The following is a 20,486-nucleotide window of genomic DNA, read 5'->3' on the forward strand; positions in this document are numbered from 1 at the left end:
CATGGTTTGTCTCAATAAAAAAACAAAACCATGAACTGTAATCAAGGTTTGTGCCTGGTTTAGCATTTATAATTTGTTTGGGGAAAACAAAATGCGAGCCCACCTTTGGATGTAACACGAAGCCAAACAGGTAGCACAACAGCAGCAGGATCTGGGAAGGTGTATAGCAGCTGCAATTTTCACTTTTGGTACCCACACACTTCCTTGTTCTTGCTAAGCCATGGTTTGGCTCCGTGTTATGTGTTAACGAGGTCAGTCTTCCTCCGTGGCTGCAAACTTTTTTTGGAGGGGGGGAAGGGATTTAATAATCTGATCAAGGTCTAGTTTTACTAGAGAATCACTTTGGGTAAAGGGTGGAGGATGATGGGCCAGGGGCCACATTTCTCTCTCCTTTCCTGATGTGCACTGTGGGCAAAGTCCATAACTGCAGTACTGTGTTCTTTCCACATACACCCTCTTGTCTCTGAGTTGGCAATTGGGGAACAGATACTACACCACAGAGGCCCAGTTTTAGCTCAGAGTTTGTCAGTTGAGGCTCCCTACTGTCAACACTTGAACTGAGTAGAGAGATCCAGATAGGAGGGACATGAAGGGGAGGAGGGGGCATCCGAAGTCCCCCGTATCCTTCTAAAAGTGGGCCTATTTAGTAATACCAGAGGCCCCCAACCACCCCTGCAATTTAATCACTGTGTACTTTGCCCTTTGTTAGTTTTCATCTGTTATAATAAGTTGTTTTCTCTGTGTTAATAGCTTTTCCCTATACTTTTGTCTGTACACTGTGCTCCTATTTGTGGTAGGCATATTACTAATTTTCAAACAACATTATAAATCAAAATTTGTGCCAGTAAGTCATGGCTGCTGCCCAGTTGGATACAAGTGCCAATATCTACATAATCGCAATCCAGAAAATATGACTGTATTATGCATTTTGTTCCTTAATATGTGTACAAACCTGGTTAGCTTCAGTGCACAAATCTAGCAGGAGAATGGGCTTAATCAAAAAGCAGATTCTGTCCATAATATTTTAGCTAATCAAATGAAATGTCATTTTACAGAGAAAACCAACTTGGCTGTCAGCTGGCTTGATTTGGTCCAATCATACTTAAATCCAGTGAGGAAAAACATATTTGTGTTGCAAAGAAACTAGCTAGCCAGTGGTGGCCAGGAGTGTAGCAGCAAATTCAGAAGTGCAGGGTCCCTTCATGTTAGTCACAGCCATGCCCCCTTTCCCCCTTTTGCTGCAGGGTTGAGAATGAGATCCTTGTTAGTGCCTTCTCCCACAACAGACATCCCCAGGAGCCAGTAAGCATGAAAGAGGAGAAGAATCTTCTCAGTGGCTGACTCACCTCCTTTCACTCTGATTGGATCAATTCAGCCAGAAAGGACAAGGAAGCATATTAGAAGACTCTACTCAGTGGCCACACATTTACCTTTCATGCTGATTGGCTAGTAGGTTGCTAGAGACATAGGGACCAGCTCCCAAAAAAGTACGGTTTCCCATCCCTGTTCTAATGGCATAACAGATTTAACTCCTCTCCTTTCCACACATCAGCAACATACTGCTACTATGTGAGGGACAGATGAAAAGGATATATGGCCCTGGGCGATTACATTCCTGATGGTAGCACATACGGCCTTATTGGCTATATTTCACTATCAGTGACCAGTCAACATTAATGAAGACATATCAGAAGAGGCAGCTCTAAATAGAGATGTGAAGGCATGGAAAAAATGGAGAAAATTAAGGGGAGGGACTTTTTACCCCCATTTTCCTTCACATCTCTAGCTAGATGTAGCTTTTCCAAACAGTGCTGAGATTAAAATACTTGCTCATAATTAGACATTATTCCTCAATATTTATGCTATTTAAACACTGGTGGTGCTAATGGAATTTCTCACTGCACAGCTATGATTTACAATTTATTGAAATATTTACTGTTTAGTAAGGGGTTTCTTATAATTACTGCAACATAATTATGTTGGATAAGACTGGATTAAAAATACTGGTAGTAGCTTTGACAACAAACCCATTTGAATTATAATCCCATTTCTACGTGCCTAGATATTTCCAAATGCTTTCTCTTGGGCTCACCTGAAAGGGAAACTTTTCTGTAGAATTAAAAGGTCTCATTTGCATCAAGGTATGAATTGCTATACAATTATAGAAAAATAGATGATATATACATTTTTTTTAAAAATGCACAATTATTTTCCACTGATTGTGTAACCTTCTTAATGATTACTAATTAGCATCACCCTGAACATAGAAAAGCTCTCAAAGGTCTGCTAAGATGCTGTAAAGCTTTCAAACAAGATAAGCTAATTCATATTTTAACGAACAACAGTATACCAAGCTGTGTATGTGCACAGATATCTCCTTACATAATTTAAAGTAGAGATGTGGAACTTGTGAATCTCCAGATGTTGCTGAACTACATTTCCCATAATCCCTGACCACAGGCCCTGACCATGGAGCCAATGGAAGTTGGAATCCAACAACATCTGGAAGGCCACTCACTGTTTGCCATCCCTGGTTTAAAGTATTTCGACTAGCAAATCAGATCCATATTGAAATGGGAAAAGTCTATCACAATAATGGACATATTGTATCTTTCCCAATAAGCTGTTGCTTAGAGTGTAACAAATAGCAATGGTTGGAGGAACCATGTTTGTGAGAATACCTTCCGTGGTGTGTTTTGAATCAAGTGTAGTGTAGGTCACCCTGGACATATCTACGCTTCCCAAAAAACAGCCTACCCCCCTCACCTCCAGGAAACTGTAGTTCCATGGGTGGGCCGAGGGATTTCTAACAGATTATTCTCAGCATTCTCATCAAGTTACGGTTCTGAGGATTTGATTCTCTGGTAAAGCAATGGCAGTTAAACCAACAAAGAACTGACTGTGTAGAGGTAGCTGTTAATTCCCATTGTGTCTAGGTGGGCAAGATCTTCTAAAGCAGAGTCCTCAAAGCAGTCTGCAAACCACTGGTGGTTCACAAGCTCCATTATAAAAGGCCACAGCTCAGTGGTAGAGCATATGCTTTTGCATGCAGAAGGTCCCAGGTTCAATCCCCAGCACCTCCAGGTAGTGGCTGGAAAAGACTCACTGTCTGAAACCCTGGAAAGTTGCTGCCAGTCCATATAGATAAAAGTGAGCTAGATGAACCCCTGCCTTGGTATAAGGCAGCTTCCTATGTTCCATTCAGGCATTCTGCAGAAAGGTATGCAATCAAGTATGTCTCTGTACTCGGCTTTGCACATGATTTTTTCCCCTGATGACAGAGATCAAAGACATTTCGGCCTTATGTGGATTATCAAACAGGCTAACAAGGCTCTGGCCCGAGACACCAAGAAGTCACCAAAACCCCCAGCAGTTTTTAAGTGCACCAGAAAATTTGAGAGCCACATATGTGAGGGCTGGCCAGCGGTTTCTTGAACAGAAATATCATATGCTTGAGTATCTTCCATAAACCATATTTTGGAAAGCAGAATATGATTCCATAACTTATAGCAACTGGAACAAGGGGTAATGGAACCAAGAATGGTCGAAAACATCTCACTTTTTCTATGCTTTCCTTCTGTGAACTCTGTTGACAAACATATTTATTGACTAGATGTCTGATCTGATAATCAAATACGTTGATGATGGATGCAAGGCAATTATGTTCTCAAATGCGGCAATATCACTTATTTTGAAAGATGATGACTCGCTCTCTACTTAATCTTCTACCTTCAACAGCTTATTTCACATTGACTGCCACTATCTGTTGTAACATGGCTGGTTGGTTGTATTACGTGAGCAAAACTATATATCACCAAATGGACAACCAAGAAGATTGTTTCTTCCACCCACATTTTAGGGGCACTCAAATTTATTAGTGTGTATTGTGTGTCGGTATGTGTGTGTTGTTTTGTTTTCAGTAATTAAAAAATATATAGTTGGATGAATAAATATCCTGAAGGATAACTTGTGTGTGTTGAACAGCCAGTGGCATTTGCATCTGACTGCTAATCTTACTTGCTCTCAGTACATTTAGTCTTTTAAAATCATGTACTGACATGCAGTGCATTTGGTATCTGTTCACACACCTATAAAAAGATACATGAAGCAGGAATCTTTTGAAGCAGGCACCTTTGATTAAAACTGAGCAAACTAAAATCTTGCATGCATGGTAACAGGAGGAAATTAGTTTCCTGATTATATCCCTTCTGAAATCCTGTACACATTTACTTGGAAAGTATGGAGTCCTACTGAATTCAACTGGAGTTTACTATTATTAACATGCTAGTTTTACAACCAGATCCAATGCATGTTTATTCAGAAATAATTCCTGCTGTGTTGAATGGGATTTACTCCCAAGTAGGAGTGCATAAGACTGCCACCTTCTTATGTTAAAGGTAAATGTAATTTTAATACATCAATTTATTATCAATTTTATTCTCTTTGTACTATAGCTACTGTAGAGTTGCGTAGTGTGATCCTAAACATGCCTTCTCAGAAGTAAGCTCTGTTGAGTTCAATGAGATTACACACACTTTCCTGGGTATAAGCCATATCGAACCCAATGGGACCTACGTCTGAGAAGTCATGCTTAGGATTGCACTGTCAGTGTCACAATTTAGTGATTTAAGTTATGTGCTTGCAAGATTCAGTGCAGGAATCCTTCTAGATTTTTGCTTAAGGATACAATCCTTCACCTCCCATTGAAATCAATGGCAAAGTGTCCGCTGATGTTAATGCAGCAAGATATTAGTGCACATTCAAAATCTACATTTTGCAGAGAACTTCGGCTATGGGGCGGTATATAAATGCAATAAATAAATAAATGAAAATATTCTGCATCTCACTGAAAGTCTCATTGAAAGGTAGTATACTGAAAAGATAATTCAGATGTGCAGTTAAGCTCAGGTAATATTTTTTATTGTGTTTCCTAAAACATATGCCATAGTAACTCAGATTTTCCTCCTGAACTTGTCCAATTCAGAGTGTATATATGCTCCCTTTATGATTTCAGTTGTTTTCATGTAATGTGTTTGGAATATTCATGGATTTGCATCCCACCTTGCTGCATTTGCTAGAGAAAGTTGGGTAAGAAATATAATATATTGTATAGGTGCATATATTATTATCTGTATAATACACAGTGGATAAATATGCTGAGGCTCAAGTCTACCAAAAGCCACAATTTCTGATTTGAAAGGCCTGCCTATTTTGTCTTTGGCTTGTGGGCTTTGTTGTATAGTTATTGATAGGGCAAAGGCACTCTGCACAAGCTCAGAGGCATTCTTGTTAGCACTGCATGTTCCAGGGCTAAGTCCTATACTTGGCAATAAGATCTTTGTCTGAGCTCTGTCTCAAATGTTGTCATTTTATTATATCTGAAAAAAGCTGAGGGTGGCAAAAGGTTTGGATCAGGTCTTGGGAAGTGAGGCTTTTGCAAGTAGCAAGTGCTTATCAATGCAAGTGGATAAATAGGCTTTTGCTTCTCAATATTTTCTACTTCAGGATTACACTACTAGTGACCCCTGATGCCAGTCAAGGCCTACAGGCCATATATTGTAGCCCTGGACGTTGCTTTCCAAGTCCTTTCTCCCTACCAGGCCTCCTCACATTGCTGTAGTAGGCAGTCAGCAGAAACAAGCTTATTTCCACACACACACCAAGCAGGCTGCCACAAATGACTGATGGGCTGTGTTTGACTTGGTGGGCTGCAAGTTGTGCGGGTTTAAACATCATACAGTCTTCTGATCTCTTCCCTTTGACAGGCTTTTGAAAGGCTTCTGCTTCAGTTGATCCTTTGTGGGAAAGGGAAGGAGTTTTTTATGCAGCATTTATAAACTGCTTGATCAAAACATCCTCCAAGCAGTGTACAAATACAATTATAAATAAAATATGGCTAAAATTGAGAAACCAATGAAAAACAAATATACATAAATCTATCATCATTAAAAACAAAGATTAAATCAATACAGCCTTAAAAACAATATAGGGAACTAAATAATGTGTCTGGATAGGCTTGCCAAAGCAGCAGGCATCTAAAACACTATAATGAGGGTACAGCTAGAGAATATTATGGGAGTTCTGGTTAAAACATCACTGCTCTGGACTAATGTGTGGCCTTCACTGCCCAAAGCCTTGAGAAACTATGTAGTTATCATGTTTTGCACTGTGCACACCTAATCAGTTTATAGTTGAGCCAGAAAAGCAGTGTAGCTTTCTCTTCACTCACATAGCAAACCTATTCTGCGTTGAGCAGGGGGTTGGACTAGATGACCTCTAAGACTCCTCAATAATTCTGTGAACCCTTTCCTTGTGTCTGTAGTGAGTGCAGCTTTGAGAGGGACTGCACAAACAAGTAGTCCTCCTGCTATTTACCACCACATTAAATCTGAAGTTGCATCAACACCATATATTTAAAGCACTCTTATGCCACTTTAACTTTCCCCCAAAGAATCCTGGGAACTGTAGTTTGTTAACATGCAAGGAATTCTAGTTCTGTGAGGGGTCTCTTAACAACTCCCAGCACCCTTAACAAATCTTTAATCTATCCTGTTCTACCTCTCTGGATCAGCAGTCACATCAGCCCCTCACATTGAAGAAAAAAATTGGCCAGTGATTCCCTATTATGTTAGCAGAATCATTCCCTATTATGTTAGCAGAATCACAGTGCAAAGAGCCATTTAAGAAGCAACAAATAAACCATCCGGAAAGAGAATAATATTTTCCCAGGAACAAAATAGTGCAGTTTGAGTAATTGGGGAGAGGGGGATATTTGCAACAGGAACACAGCCTGGAAGAAAGATGTGGATTGTGCACTGCAAGTAAGAAAGAAACACTCATTTATTGAGCAAAGAAAGATAGTTTGTGACCCAAAACGTTATCCAACTCTCTAATGAGCCTAAAGGATGATTCTTTATGCATGAACTGAGTTTTAAGAGCCACTTTTTCTATGATGCCCTCACACCACAAGATTAGGTCACTTCATGTGATTTGGTTCTGAGTTTCCATGATGAGCTCACCGCTGAGTCTTGCTTCTGGGGAAAAAATTGCTCCATGGACATTTCTGATCTCCGTTTGTTGTTTCTCACAAAAACATAGAGAAAATAATCTATTCAGTTGTATCATCCAACCATTGTGTTGGATGGGGCAAAAGGTCCATCAAGGAGCCTTTGCTACAGGCTAGCTCTCTGCACAAGCTTTTTACATCAGCAATTCACAAGCCAGTTCCCTCTCAACCTAGACTACACTGCAGAACATAGAAAATTGCCTCATCCTGTGTCAGACTATTGGTCCATCTAGCTCAGTACTGTCTACACTGGCTGACAGTGGCTCTCCAGGGTTTCAGACAGAAGTGCCTCCTTGCTGTACCTGGAGATGTTGCAGATTGAACCTGGGATCTTCTGCATGCAAAGCAGATGCTCTGCCACAGAGCGATGGCCCATCGAAAAATGCAAACCAAGTGACTCTAGATGATTGGACCAAGTGAGCCAAGCCACATAGAAAGAAATCATGTTAGGGACCATCTTTTGGATTGTGTGATTGAAAATGACAGCGTTTGACTGACAGATTTTCCAATCTGAAGTTTGATCTTCATAGAATAGTAGAGTTGGAAGGGGCCTATAAGGCCATCGAGTTCAGCCCCCTGCTCAATACAGGAATCCATCGTAAAGCACTTAAGGCATTTTAATCTTTGTTGATGGCCTACCACCCTTATGGAAGAGATACCCCTTATTTGGTTTCAGCCTATTTGCAAAAGTGCAAAGTAAACTCACAGAGATAGGGAGACACATTAGGCTGCTAGTACTGGATCCTTCCATTAAATAACAGCCAGTTTGAGCAGTTGATTATAGGTATAGACAAATATTTTGTTCCCTTGCTTCTCAACCTACAGCTTATAAAAAACATCATATCTGATGAAGGCTGAAAGGTATTTGATTTGTAGCTTTTGGTGGAATGGATTTCAAAAGGTGAACATGCCCCTGTAGAATTATCATGTTCACCTTTGTTTAAGTCAAATAAAAATGAATAGATGTGGGCATGAACCCATGTCAGGTTACAGCAGTGACTACAAAATAGCAGGCTTGAGTCTCATTTGCTTTACCTCAAGGATCTTTATGGCAGTCCCCTCCCCCCTCCCCAATGTTTTATCATAGCTGCAGCTTTGATACATATACACAGTAATCCTTGAGCAGAAATAGGTTCTCCCCTATTGCAGCAGGTACAAATGAGTGCTGTAGGGATAGGTGGACCTTGCATTCAGCACCCAGGAGCTGAGATCCAAAATTTTACTTTAGTTATGCCCAGTGGCTTGGGCATGCTCAGTAGCAGTTTTGGTTTTTTTTCTTTTGAACAGCAGGTTGCCATGCCTTATCACCTTATGAGAGTATCCTCAGTCTGCTATGTGAAAATGGGTGGGTGGGGATCTGCTGTTCAAAAAAAGCGACACCTTTTGGGTTCACAGAATTATGAATGTACTTCTTTGAATCCTTGCCAGGCTATATAGATGGTACTACTTGATTATCAATGCTGTCAGCTTTGGAGACACCAGTCACTTCATAGGAGCAGTTAACAGTAAAGCAGGCACCAGAGTAAGCCCAGTTCTGCTTCTGAACATGGAGTTCCTTCAATCTGCCTGACAGGTGATCAGTCTTGGTGTTTAAAGTCTATTGCAAAAGAACTGGGAGAGAGACACATCTATATCAAGATGCTTAGAACAAAACATATGAAAGTAATAATATACCTTATCATCTCAGTAATCAATAGCCTATTACCATCTGAAGTCCAGTTGATGGGAATGAGGGAAAGGGCAATGCGCAAAATGTGAAACTCCCTGCCCTGAGAGGTTAATTTTGCCCCTTCTTTGATGGCCTTCCATCTGGAATTTTAGTTTGTTTATTATCACCCTTATTGGTTGTGCTTTGTAGTGATTTATAGGTGATTTTCCACCCCATGATGTAAGCCGCCTTGAACACTCCATTTAAGGAATGTGTATAAATGGATAAAGAAATAAATGACCCAGTTGCCATTGTTTTATCTTGCACAGCCTGATTTGTCAGCATCAAAATGTGTACTCCTAATAGATAGAAGCCCTCTGGCTCCTTTTGGCTATCCTTATCTGCTTTTATTACTGATATTTACTAGCACATTAATTGTATGTTATGGCTTGAGGAATCAAGGGATGTCTGGCCAATGAAACTGGAGACTGGCCTGCCAAGCGCAAATGCTAATAAATATGTGAATGGCAGTTATTTCTGGAGTGAACTCTCATCTCAAATATTGGCTTAATGTAAGCCTGAAAAACTTGTGACCACTCAAGACAAAGGCAGTCCACTAGGCACGTATGGTAGCCCAGCATGGGTTCAATAAGCATCCTGTGTTCACTATCTGTCTGGGATTGCAAAAACAAAGAGGGTGGGTGCCAAGCACCTGGCAGGCCCCCATATGTGTCTGGTGGTGGTGCCTGACTTACTAGTATGACCTTTAGTCCAGACTTCTAAAAAGCATGATCAACTAAGGAAATTACTTGGCAACAGCCCAGTCTATTGCACCAGATTCCCAAGGTAAACTCATACACAGAGAGATGTTAAAGTTGGTGGTAAAATGTAGCTGAAGTGTTTTAGTCACGGTGGGATTAAAACAATGGGAGGCAAAATGCTTCTGTAGGCAAGCTGAGACTGCATACACTTTGTGACTGCATGGCCTTAAATTCAGCAGTATGCACTACATACCCCTCAGACCAGCCATGGTTTCTAACATTAGCTGAAAGTGCTCAATTGAATACACACATGCATTTTTCTAGAGGATTGTTTTATCCCAATCTCTGGAGTCCTCTTTCTCCAAATGTCTCCCCAAACCCATGCATGTAGAGCTTCAGAAGTGCTTAAAAACATTTTTTTGCGTTTGCTAGCTGTATCCAAGTTTTATCAAGGAGATAAACTTTATATATTTTAATATATTTTTAAAATATGCATCTTTGCTATCTAGTATTATAATTTATCCAAGGTAATTTGTAATTGAGTATAATAATACTCAAGGCTAATAATTGAATTAAATAAATCAACATTATTAAGATTCTGGTTGAGATACTCAGATCTAGTAATCCCTGTTCTGTATCATTGCCTCTGAACTGCCCTTTCAAGTTACCTTTGGCTATAAATATTTGTCTGCTGTCATTAGTTAGAAGTATATGGCACCATCCCATACCTGGCTTCAGAACCAGTTCAGCAATCTCCCAACCCAAATTCTCTGACATGTACATTCAGTAAACAAAGGGCAAGATGGAAATCCAGGTGGTAGGTGGGTGGTGAATATAGCTCTGGGAGAAAATGAACTCTACCATCCTCCTGTTGCTCAGTTGCCATCTTGCCACATATTTACTGAATTTTCTTGCCAAAACCTGGCTTTGGGTGCCACCATATTCAGATCAATTTGTGAAAATTTAAAATGACCCATTTGAAGTCAAATAGATACACAGGAGAGTTCAGAATAAATGCAGCAAACATTTCAGTCATGGATGATGCACAGAGGGCGAGTAAACTATTAAGATTTTTATATTCATGCCATAATGATGTATAGGAATAGGAAGAATGACTAGTATCTAAAGGACATGTTGAAATTAGATTATTGTCAACAGAATTCCTAACAGCAGAATATTTCCTTATACAAATGTCAGGGCCTAAAACTTTGGCAATTCCTTAGTGCGTAGAGTCTTTGTTTTGCTTTCCCTCTGACAAGTGTTAGGATTCCTCATTTCCCATACAAGATTATGAAGGATATGAAGCAAGTCTTTTTACATAGCACCATGTTGGCAAACAGAAAGTGTTTACTCCAGTCTTCGCTGCCAAGTATGAGGTACTTCCGAGTGAACTTCAAAAGCACTGAAATGAACATTAGCTGCTTCTTCAGAAATGTGAATAATGCTATTGCTTTCTACAAAGCAGTGACTGGACATGCACAAAGTTGTGAAAGGAGGCAGAAGAGGGTAACAAGCTTTTCAGGTTCAGAAAGGAAGGCAACACATAGGGCTCCTCCAGATGAAATGTTTATTGAGCATTCGTCCTGCTTTGCACAAAGGATAGAGACACACTTGTGTTTGTGCTGGCTTCAAGTGCATCTCTAGCTCCATTTCCTAAAGTTGAAGACACAAGATGCCAGTCAAACTCTGCCCCTTTTTATTCCAAAACCTGGGGAAATGCAGCTCCTGTGCATTTTTCCATGAAATGAGCTTCACACAAATCAAAACTGTTTGGTAGATCAACTCAGTGCCTCTCGCTGGTGTGTCCAATGAAAAAGCTTTGCTGGATGTTAGGCAGAGACAGTGATTGGCCCAACACTTTGCTGTTGGTGGTCCTAAAAGGTCTGAGATCTGCAGCAGGGAAGGGAGATGTCTCCAGATATGGGCAAACACATTTTAAAACGTGTTTTAATCCAAAGCCTGAGAAAACAGTTTTTGAAGCAGCTGGTGTGTCTGCAGCCAAAGCTTAAGCAGAGGTTAGACTACACCTGGTCTTCATTGAGCATTCAGTCCGATTTGTTTGTTGGGAGGTTATACATCAGTCAGTCTTCATTCTGATTTACTTGTGCGGTTGTAATACATCTTCCCCTTAATCAGTCATCCATCCCACACTTTTCAGTGCATTTCCCCATCACTTACCTAACTGCAAAAGGTCTGTGATGCATTTTTTAAAGTGTTGTGTTCAGGCAATAGAGCTTGTCTTAATCATTTTAGTTGCACAAACCTAAATTTTCACTATGCGTTTTAATCCCTCCCAGAAAATACTAACAGTCTGGAGGTGACTGTAACCTTGGTAAAAATCAGAAAACCAGGTAGTTTTGTGTTTCTGTAGGGAGACTTGCAAAGCTACTTGACCTGTCACAAAAGTGTAGATTATCTAGGAAAAAATAGTTCCTACTCTAGGTTGGGATAAAAGTCTGCTATCTTAAGATAAAAGCAAAGATGGGACAGCAAACTATCTGAAGTTGTATTAGGCAACCAGCTGTAATTCCATTGTGGTACTTTTCTCCTCAATAAGGTTCTTTTTTAATTTTCCTATGTGACATGGAATCACGTTAACCAGACTGCCACAGCAGTGTGGGAACCATATATCTGTGAGATGTTCAGAGTAGATAAAAATCAGTTATTGTTCTTTTAAAAAACAGACCTTTTAAAAAATTAGATTGTAATTTTTGTTCAAGTTTCAGCAATAAGAATTTTCTCTTTTAAAAAATAATCTGGTCTAAAATGAAATTTGAACATAAAGTAAGTATATCACCTCTTAAAACTGAATTTATGGCCTCCTTATGAGTTTATGCAAGGCTGCTTTTCTTTGTAACGAAAGAGCAATAAGGAAAACATTTTTGTCAGTCATTAACAAGTACAATAGTCCATGCATTTATATTTTAGCTTGATAGTGGGGTTCAGAAACTTGAAAGTCAACACGTCATCATCCACTGGTCCGTCTGAGTACATGTGATGGGGGGCATTTTTAAATTAATCCATTTCATATCATAAAGATGAAATTAGCTGTGAGAGTGAGTAGAAACAGATAGGGTTTCCATGCCTCATACACCCTTAGGCTCCCTTGATCTTGCATGGCTCCTGCAATCCTCACATACCGCAATCCTCATAATTCAGAGCATTGACTTGCTTAGGAGTTTTACCCAATTAAGGGAAACCTTTATTATTATTACTATTGTGACATGGCATTTATTCATAAAGTGATGAAGTCTATTAACCCTTTTGTGTATCACATCTAGCATTCAAACGTTTCCTTAAGAGTGGAGAGACTTCAGGCTTGCAGGATCTTTTTCTTACTAGAACCCTGAGATCCATAAACCAGAACCAGAGACAAAATAATGGCTCAGCTGGGCAGATAATGCTAATTAAGGAACAAGGTGCTTCTGAGCACATGCTCAGCCCAGGAGTTTGTAATCCTTACCAAAATCAAACTCAAAAGTTATTCCTCGCAAAGATCCACTTCTGGTTATTTCCATATCCTCTTTTTTTAGCAATCTAATGGAAAAAACTAAAAAGAAGCTTTTTAGTTGTTCTTAACAGACTATTAGGAGTTAGAAACCCTTGCCAATCAGCTGCAAATTATCTAGAGATCTACCAGTAGACCCCCATCTACCTTCTGTTCTAAATGCATGTGAAATTGTTTTTCTGTATTCTTTGAATAGGAATGAAAAGTCCAGCCTTCTCTTTTGAATCAAGGGATAAGCTTTATTATAATATGCTGCATTTAAATGTTTGTCAGCATACAATTCTGTCAAAGTATCATGTGCATCGTGTCTTAAGTTCCTATTTGTGGGTGCAGCGTGTGAGAGTGTGTTCATACTGGAAACTAATATCCTTTTGAAAATTGCAAGCATCACTTGAGAAACTGAATCTGTGAAACTGCTATAATCAGTTATCATGGGACGAATCATCATGAATCATTTTTCTCATCACATCAAGCATTAATTTAAACATGGAAGACAATGAACAAGCCTATCAAAAATTGCCTACACCTATAAATTCTTGCACCATGCAAACTGGATAAATTGACATTGGGTCACTATAAGAATAGGATGAGTAATATTTATATATCTCTGTGAAAAATCTGCTTCTGCCTGTTGTTTATTAGTTCCCAACCAGGTCTGCAAGCATTAACCAATGTCACTAACAGATACTTCACAGGGTGGTCCAGACAACCATCCCCCTACCAACACACACACACAGTGAAAGAATGCATGGAGGTACCATAGGGCCATATGGGCTAGCCCCACACTTCCCCAGTTGTATATTTAGAGCTCATCAGAAGGGGCTCTATGTAACGCATAGAACTCTTCAACACAAGGGTCAATCCTGATTAACTGGAAATGTCACAGGATGTTTGCTGCTAGAACCATTGCTGTAGTAACATTTGCACATGCCTTGCTCCAGTTAATGCTGTCCAAGTTTCCACACCAGACTACTTTAGTACAGGGATGAGGAACCTCAGGCCTGGGGGCCAAATGTGGTCCTTCAGACCTCTCTATCTGGCTCTCCCTAGACCACAAACCCTCTCTTCAGACCACATCCTCAACAGCCCTGCTTTGGATCTTCCTTTCTGGGATGTGTCCTTTAATGCTGATGCTTCTTGCTTGCTTGGATGAAGGACAGAGAGGATGATGTGTGTGTGAAGAAACTAGCCTATCGTACAAAGGTAGAATTCACCTTTATTGCTGTGCTCACTTCAGCCTCTGGCTCCACCCACCACTGGCATGTGATCCCTGGAATGTTGCCCAGGAGGGAATGTGGTCCTCAAGCTTAATAATGTTCCACACCCCTGCATTAGTAATTTAAAAGGCCACTGTGTGTGGCAAGACACAAATGTGGCAACCCTGCGCAATGTGCCATCACTCACAAGATTATTTGTGCCAATCCGTTCTGCTAGCCTCTGCTTAGGTGAATCACCTGTTTAGGGCAGGGAGACTCAGAAACATCATTTTCTCCCTCTGCCCCTTAACAGATGTCGAGCCCTTCTACTGCTGTTGTACATTGGTTCCAGTATATTCAAGATCATTTCATTTCTTTGAAAGAAATGTTTCCTGATTGAATGGCTTCAGCACAGCAGTATTAGCCTGGAGAAGAGAAGACTGAGGGGAGATATGATAGTATTCTTCAAGTACATGATAAGTTGTCACATAGAGGAGGGCCGGGATCTCTTCTCGATCGTCCCAGAGTGCAGGACACGGAATAATGGGCTCAAGTTGCAGGAAGCCAGATTTTGACTGGACATCAGGAAAAACTTCCTAACTGTTAGAGCCATATGACAATGGAATCAATTACCTGGAGAGGTAGTGGGCTCTCCGACACTGGAGGCATTCAAGAGGCAGCTGGACAGCCATCTGTTGGGAATGCTTTGATTTGGATTCCTGCACTGAGCAGGGGGTTGGACTCGATGGCCTTGTAGGCCCCTTCCAACTCTACTATTCTATGATTCTGTGATTCTATGAGATCTTGCAATACTTCTTTAATCAAATTGTAATCAAAGGCAACAACTGCCAATATATAGTTTTAATAGGCTGATATTCTCCTCTTCCCATTATGGTCTCCAGCTGTACTTTATACAACATGATGGTGATAGCCTGAAACCCATCAGAGCCTATGTGAACCCTAAGAAGGTGGTTAGGGTTGTGCTCTATGTGTTGGGGATTGCAGCCTAAAATCATGAAATGGCTGGTGTGCTAATAACTACACCCACCCTATGGATATACTCATTACAGATAGCACCACCAACTTATAAGTTTTGATCCAGGGGTGTAGTCATCCAGGGTCTCAGGGGGTCTTAGACCCCTTATCGTTTGTGGAAGCCAGGTCCCAGCAGGGTCCCTAAGGTCACCAGCATCCTATGAGCTAATCAAAAGGAAAGGGGAGTGTGTTAGCAACTGAGAAGAGTCTTCTAAAGCAGTATTCAAGCCTGGCTAGATTATTCTATATTCTTAGAAGGTTGTATAATCTTAGAAGGGGGTGTGGCTGTGACTATCATGAAGGGACCCTGCACTTCTGAATTTGCTACTACACTACTGCTCAGGGCTAATCTCTCTAAACATTTTCTTCAAGAATAGCTCTCTCTTTTTTTTGCTTAAATTAAGTAATTTTACTATCTCCAGGTGGACTACCTATTGCCAACATGACATCTTCTTATTTTGTTGTTGGGGTAAAAATATATTCTCCAGTATCTGTTAAAAATCCAAATACTGCTATTGTGACAGAATTGGGCTTGTCACACAAAGCTAAAATGTATATGTGTGCGTATATGAATTAGTGTGTGTGTTCTAAGTCTTGGTGATTATAACCAGCATTTATAAAGAAATATTACATTGGCTACCTTTTTGGTGTCTGTAACACTTTGTTTCTTTAAAAAGAAAAAACAAATGAAAATTGTCTGAATGTACATTCTGCTTTCAGAAGAGGCCCCATATCTATCTATAGTGGGGATAAATTTTGCTTGACTTGTCCTCCCACCTTTCAAAAAACACGGGACGGCATGTGTAAATTCAGTGAATTTTCTTTTGTGTTTTTTTTACAGAAATCCCATAGACTTGACCATTTCTGCTTGTTCACCCAAAAGCATGGAAATTATAATTTAAGGCACACATCTTAACTTGTATACTATGTAAACAGTAAAGTCTTGTACAGCCTAACATAGTATGCTTGCTTACAAATTAGGCTCCTTGTACTTACACATCGCCTTGGTTTTTCCAGCTCATAATTAGTCGGGAGATGTGTCCAGGCAGAAATGCTACAAGTGCGTCTTTCCCACGTACTTGCTATAGGTGCATGCACCTGATAAATTTCTGCATTTCCCCTAGGATGATGTTTACTTAAAATGCTACCAACTATAGTGTATGTCTAGGCATAAATTGAACAAGTGCCTTTTAAAAACGACCACAGCAAAAGCTGCAAGAGAGCAAGCACTAGAAAATAAGAGCTGACTGGGAAGGAGAAGAAGAGAAACAGCTTGACCAGGAGTGTCAGCCTTGTTGCCTTGGCAATGGGTTGTCACATTCCCTCTCCTCCCCCTCCTTTATTCAGACTAAGAGCAGTGGAAGGGCTTCACTGGCCCTTGGACTGAACAGAGCATGAAGGAGGGTTCCATCCTGACCTCTGTTTCGCTGCATTTCATTGCCTGCACGTTCAGTGCAGAAAGATGGGGAACATCACTCAATTCCCTCAGCGTGATCTAACACACTATCTCCCTACAAGCAAATACCTTCATATGCCACCCAATAACAAAAAGTGAAGGTGTTTTTGGAATTGACTTTTCTGAACAAGGCCCTTACTCCTCCACTTTGGTTTAGCTCTCACTGGGATAGCTGAATAGTTCCCTTGTTATTTAATGTTCCCTTCTATACCTTTCCTTTCACTCAAAAATGCCACCTCAGTTGCATCAAAATATATGTCATTATTGCATCTGGTGTCTGTGAGTTCCAGAAATCAGTTTTCTGTTACACAAAAACAAACAAGCAAAAGCTACGTGCAAGAAAGTCTGGTGTGTGTGTGTGTGTGTGTTGGGGCTTGCATGCACGCCACTGACTCCTCCCCACTTTTACCTTCATATGTTCAAGTTGAATGCCTGAAGAAGGCTGTTCATTCCTCTATTTCTGGGGAGCGACTGTTGTTTTTGCAGCCTTACATACAGTGGGACAAGAGCTTTTTGAAAAATGTAATTATAGTTCATATAGTTCCAACTTCTGTGCCGAGGTCTGCAAAAGACAATAACTTTCTGAAATCTTTCCAGTTGTTACTTGCATACCACAGATGCTTAGTAACCTTTCCAAACATGCTGTTACACTTGTCATGCGAATAGAGGATAATTAATTATCATGCCTAAAGTGTGACATTTACTGCACAAGGGCCTTGAGACTTCAGGCCAACATTTTTAGCTCCTTCCAAGTAGGGTAGTCCAATCATTGGCTTCTGCCACAGCAAGTACTCTGAGTGAATGCATTGGTAACTTACAAGATGAATGTGGGAAATTGCATGAAAAGTGCTGCAAGTAAATCAGGAGGGGGTAATGAACGGTTCTACATGTGTGATCCCATTACAGAATGTCTCTTCTGTGCAACTGCTTGTTGCACATTCCCCAAAGATGATCCACATAAGGAAAATTGATTTCTATTGGTTGATTGGTGTGATTGAATATAAACTAATGTCAGCTGCACATAACTTTTGCCAATGGCAGGGGGGGGGGAAACACATTCTTGTTTTGTACTTTATGCATTTTTAAAAACCAATTTGTTTTGAATGTCTTCTTTTTTATCTCCTTCCCTGCTAATAGTTCCACCAAGTGAAAAGAGTGATGACCATCCTTTTCCTTACTATGGTTATTTCATACTTCAGTTGCATGAAAGCTGCACCAATGAAAGAAGTTAGCATCAGAGGACCAGGCAGCTTGGCTTATCCCAGTCTTCGGACACAGGGAAATCTGGAGAACCTCGGTGGCCCCAATGATGCCTCAAGAGGATTGACATCTTTGGCAGACACTTTTGAACATGTCATAGAGGAGCTCCTGGATGAGCAGCATGTCATCCAGCCCAGCAAGGAAAATAAGGATGCAGACTTGTACTCATCTCGGGTAATGTTAAGCAGTCAAGTGCCTTTGGAGCCACCACTGCTCTTTCTGCTTGAGGAGTATAAAAACTACTTGGATGCTGCAAACATGTCAATGAGGGTCCGACGTCACTCTGATCCTGCACGCCGCGGGGAGCTGAGTGTGTGTGACAGTACTAGCGAGTGGGTGACAGCAGCTGAGAAAAAGACTGCGGTGGACATGTCAGGGGCAACGGTTACAGTCCTGGAAAAAGTTCCGGTACCCAAAGGCCAACTGAAGCAATATTTTTATGAGACCAAATGCAACTCAAAGGGTTATACGAAAGAGGGCTGCAGGGGCATAGACAAGAGGTACTGGAATTCCCAGTGCCGAACTACCCAGTCGTACGTGCGAGCTCTCACTATGGATAACAAAAAGAGAGTTGGATGGCGGTTTATAAGAATAGACACTTCCTGTGTTTGTACACTGACCATAAAAAGGGGAAGATAGTGGATTCATGTTGTATAGATTATATTGAGACAAAAATTATCTATTTGTATATATACATAACAGGGTAAATTATTCAGTGAGAAAGAAAAATAATTTTATGGACTGCATGTATAAATGAAGTTTATACAGTACAGTGGTTCCACAACCTATTTATTGAACATATCCATGACCTAAAGGGGAACAAGAGAGAGAGAGAGAGAGAGAGAGAGAGAGAGAGAGAAATTCATTTGCGCAAAACTTTGAGAAAAAAATGCATTACATTCCTCTAACATTGTGGTTTGTTGCCGTTGCCAAGAATTGAAAATTTTAAAAAATTAAAAAAATAAAATTGCATGCTGCTTCAATTGTGAATTGATGATAAACTGTCCTCTTTCAGAAAAAAAAATGAACCAAAACATTCCGTTTACATTTTAGACAGTAAGTATCTTTATTCCTGTTAGTATTATATCTGTTTACTGCTTTTAAATTCTTCTGGTAGCGTTGGAATTAAACAATGTCAAGGTGCTGTTGTCATAGTTTTACTGTTGATTTTTTTTTAAATTCCCACATGGTTTTAAAAGAAGAGATTACTCTCTGTCATCACCATATATGTTCTGGTTAAAACAAATTTGGGTTTTTTTTGTATGTTGTGAAGGTATTTGCAATATCAAATCAGACTACTGAAAAAAATAATAAAAAAAGGCAACTGAAAAAGACAATGTTGATGTTCCTCCCAGTGCTCTTTTCTAGTCTATAAGCAGCACTTCTAAGTTTGTCTAGGTACATGCTATTCTATTATTGTTGCTTTAAAAACCAGTATTTTGCTTGTTTTGTATTTTGGTTGTTTATGGGCTCCCCCACAACACCTGTTCTCTCCTGGAAAGAAAACAAATTGCATTCTGTTTCAAATATATTTCCCCACTTTCCTTGGGTGTTGAAAACAAAGATGGCTGCCCCAATCTAGGAAGGGAGATCTGCATGCACGGCTGGTATGCATCCGTAACAATATTTAGCCAGGCAGCACCAAGCTTGATATATGCATCTGTTGATGAGGATGGAGAATCACATCGCCATCTAGGACCAGTAGTTGTACATGCAGATTTGGATCAGGGAGAAATTGTTTTTGTGTCTGAATCAAATATCTTGCTGAAGTACATGAGCAAAATCTTGGCAAGAAAAGAAAAAATCATTTGAATATCAGACCATACTTTAGCAAATATATTTGGAATGCCACAATACTGTAACTTATGAATCTATCCTATTCATTGAGAGTCTACAACTGCACTGGCAAGGGAAGGAACAACAATCACTCTGAAAAGAGCCCTACTGAGAGACAGTGAAAGAGTAAAGGCTTCCCCACATGAATAAATGTATGCAGTACAGCCTGATGCTCTTAATGTAAAAGGAATGTCTAGTATGCCCTAGTTCTCAAATACCTGCTACTTTTTGTACTTGAGATAATATGAAAGAATCCAGGCCTGAAGGAGTGGCTCTGGAATCAGGTAGGCAGAGCCTTCTACCTCAAAACCCAGCTACCTGTTTCATCCCTGTAAGGGTATATGTCTTTTTAAGAGGTAGCACACAATAGCCTTAACTTCTACAGGGAACAAATCCTGTAGATCTACAGCTCTTGGTTTAAAAGTAAATCCTAGGATGCAATCCTGGCATCAGTTACATGCACTTTAATTAAAGGTAACTTCAGTTGGATGTACAAGTAAGCAACTGAGCACAGGACTGAAGCCTTAGGCCTTGAATAATTATCAGCAAATCCAACATACCTGCAACACAAATAGACAATGACTACATCGGAAATATCACAGCAAGAATTTAACTTGACCTCAGCTAAAATACATATGGTTTTTCTTTTGGCATGCATCATCGTGCCCATGCGTTACAATGCACACAATGTCATTTATCAAGGGGTAGGGGTAGTCACGT

General features: G+C 40.2%; 1 protein-coding gene across 2 annotated transcripts in view; it reads left to right on the forward strand.

Annotated features, from left to right (window-relative positions):
* The window catches only part of BDNF (brain derived neurotrophic factor), a 48,307-nt gene extending 29,485 nt beyond the window's left edge, over nucleotides 1-18,822 (forward strand). For both annotated transcript variants that reach the window (XM_061610582.1, XM_061610581.1), the window contains exon 2: nucleotides 17,808-18,822. In XM_061610582.1, the coding sequence (XP_061466566.1) occupies nucleotides 17,829-18,569 (741 nt within the window). In that variant the 5' untranslated portion in view covers nucleotides 17,808-17,828 and the 3' untranslated portion in view covers nucleotides 18,570-18,822. The remainder of the gene's footprint in view (nucleotides 1-17,807) is intronic.
* Nucleotides 18,823-20,486: the final 1,664 nt, after the last annotated feature.

Source organism: Rhineura floridana, chromosome 2 (genome assembly GCF_030035675.1).
Source record: "Rhineura floridana isolate rRhiFlo1 chromosome 2, rRhiFlo1.hap2, whole genome shotgun sequence".
Classification (NCBI taxonomy): Eukaryota; Metazoa; Chordata; class Lepidosauria; order Squamata; family Rhineuridae; genus Rhineura; species Rhineura floridana.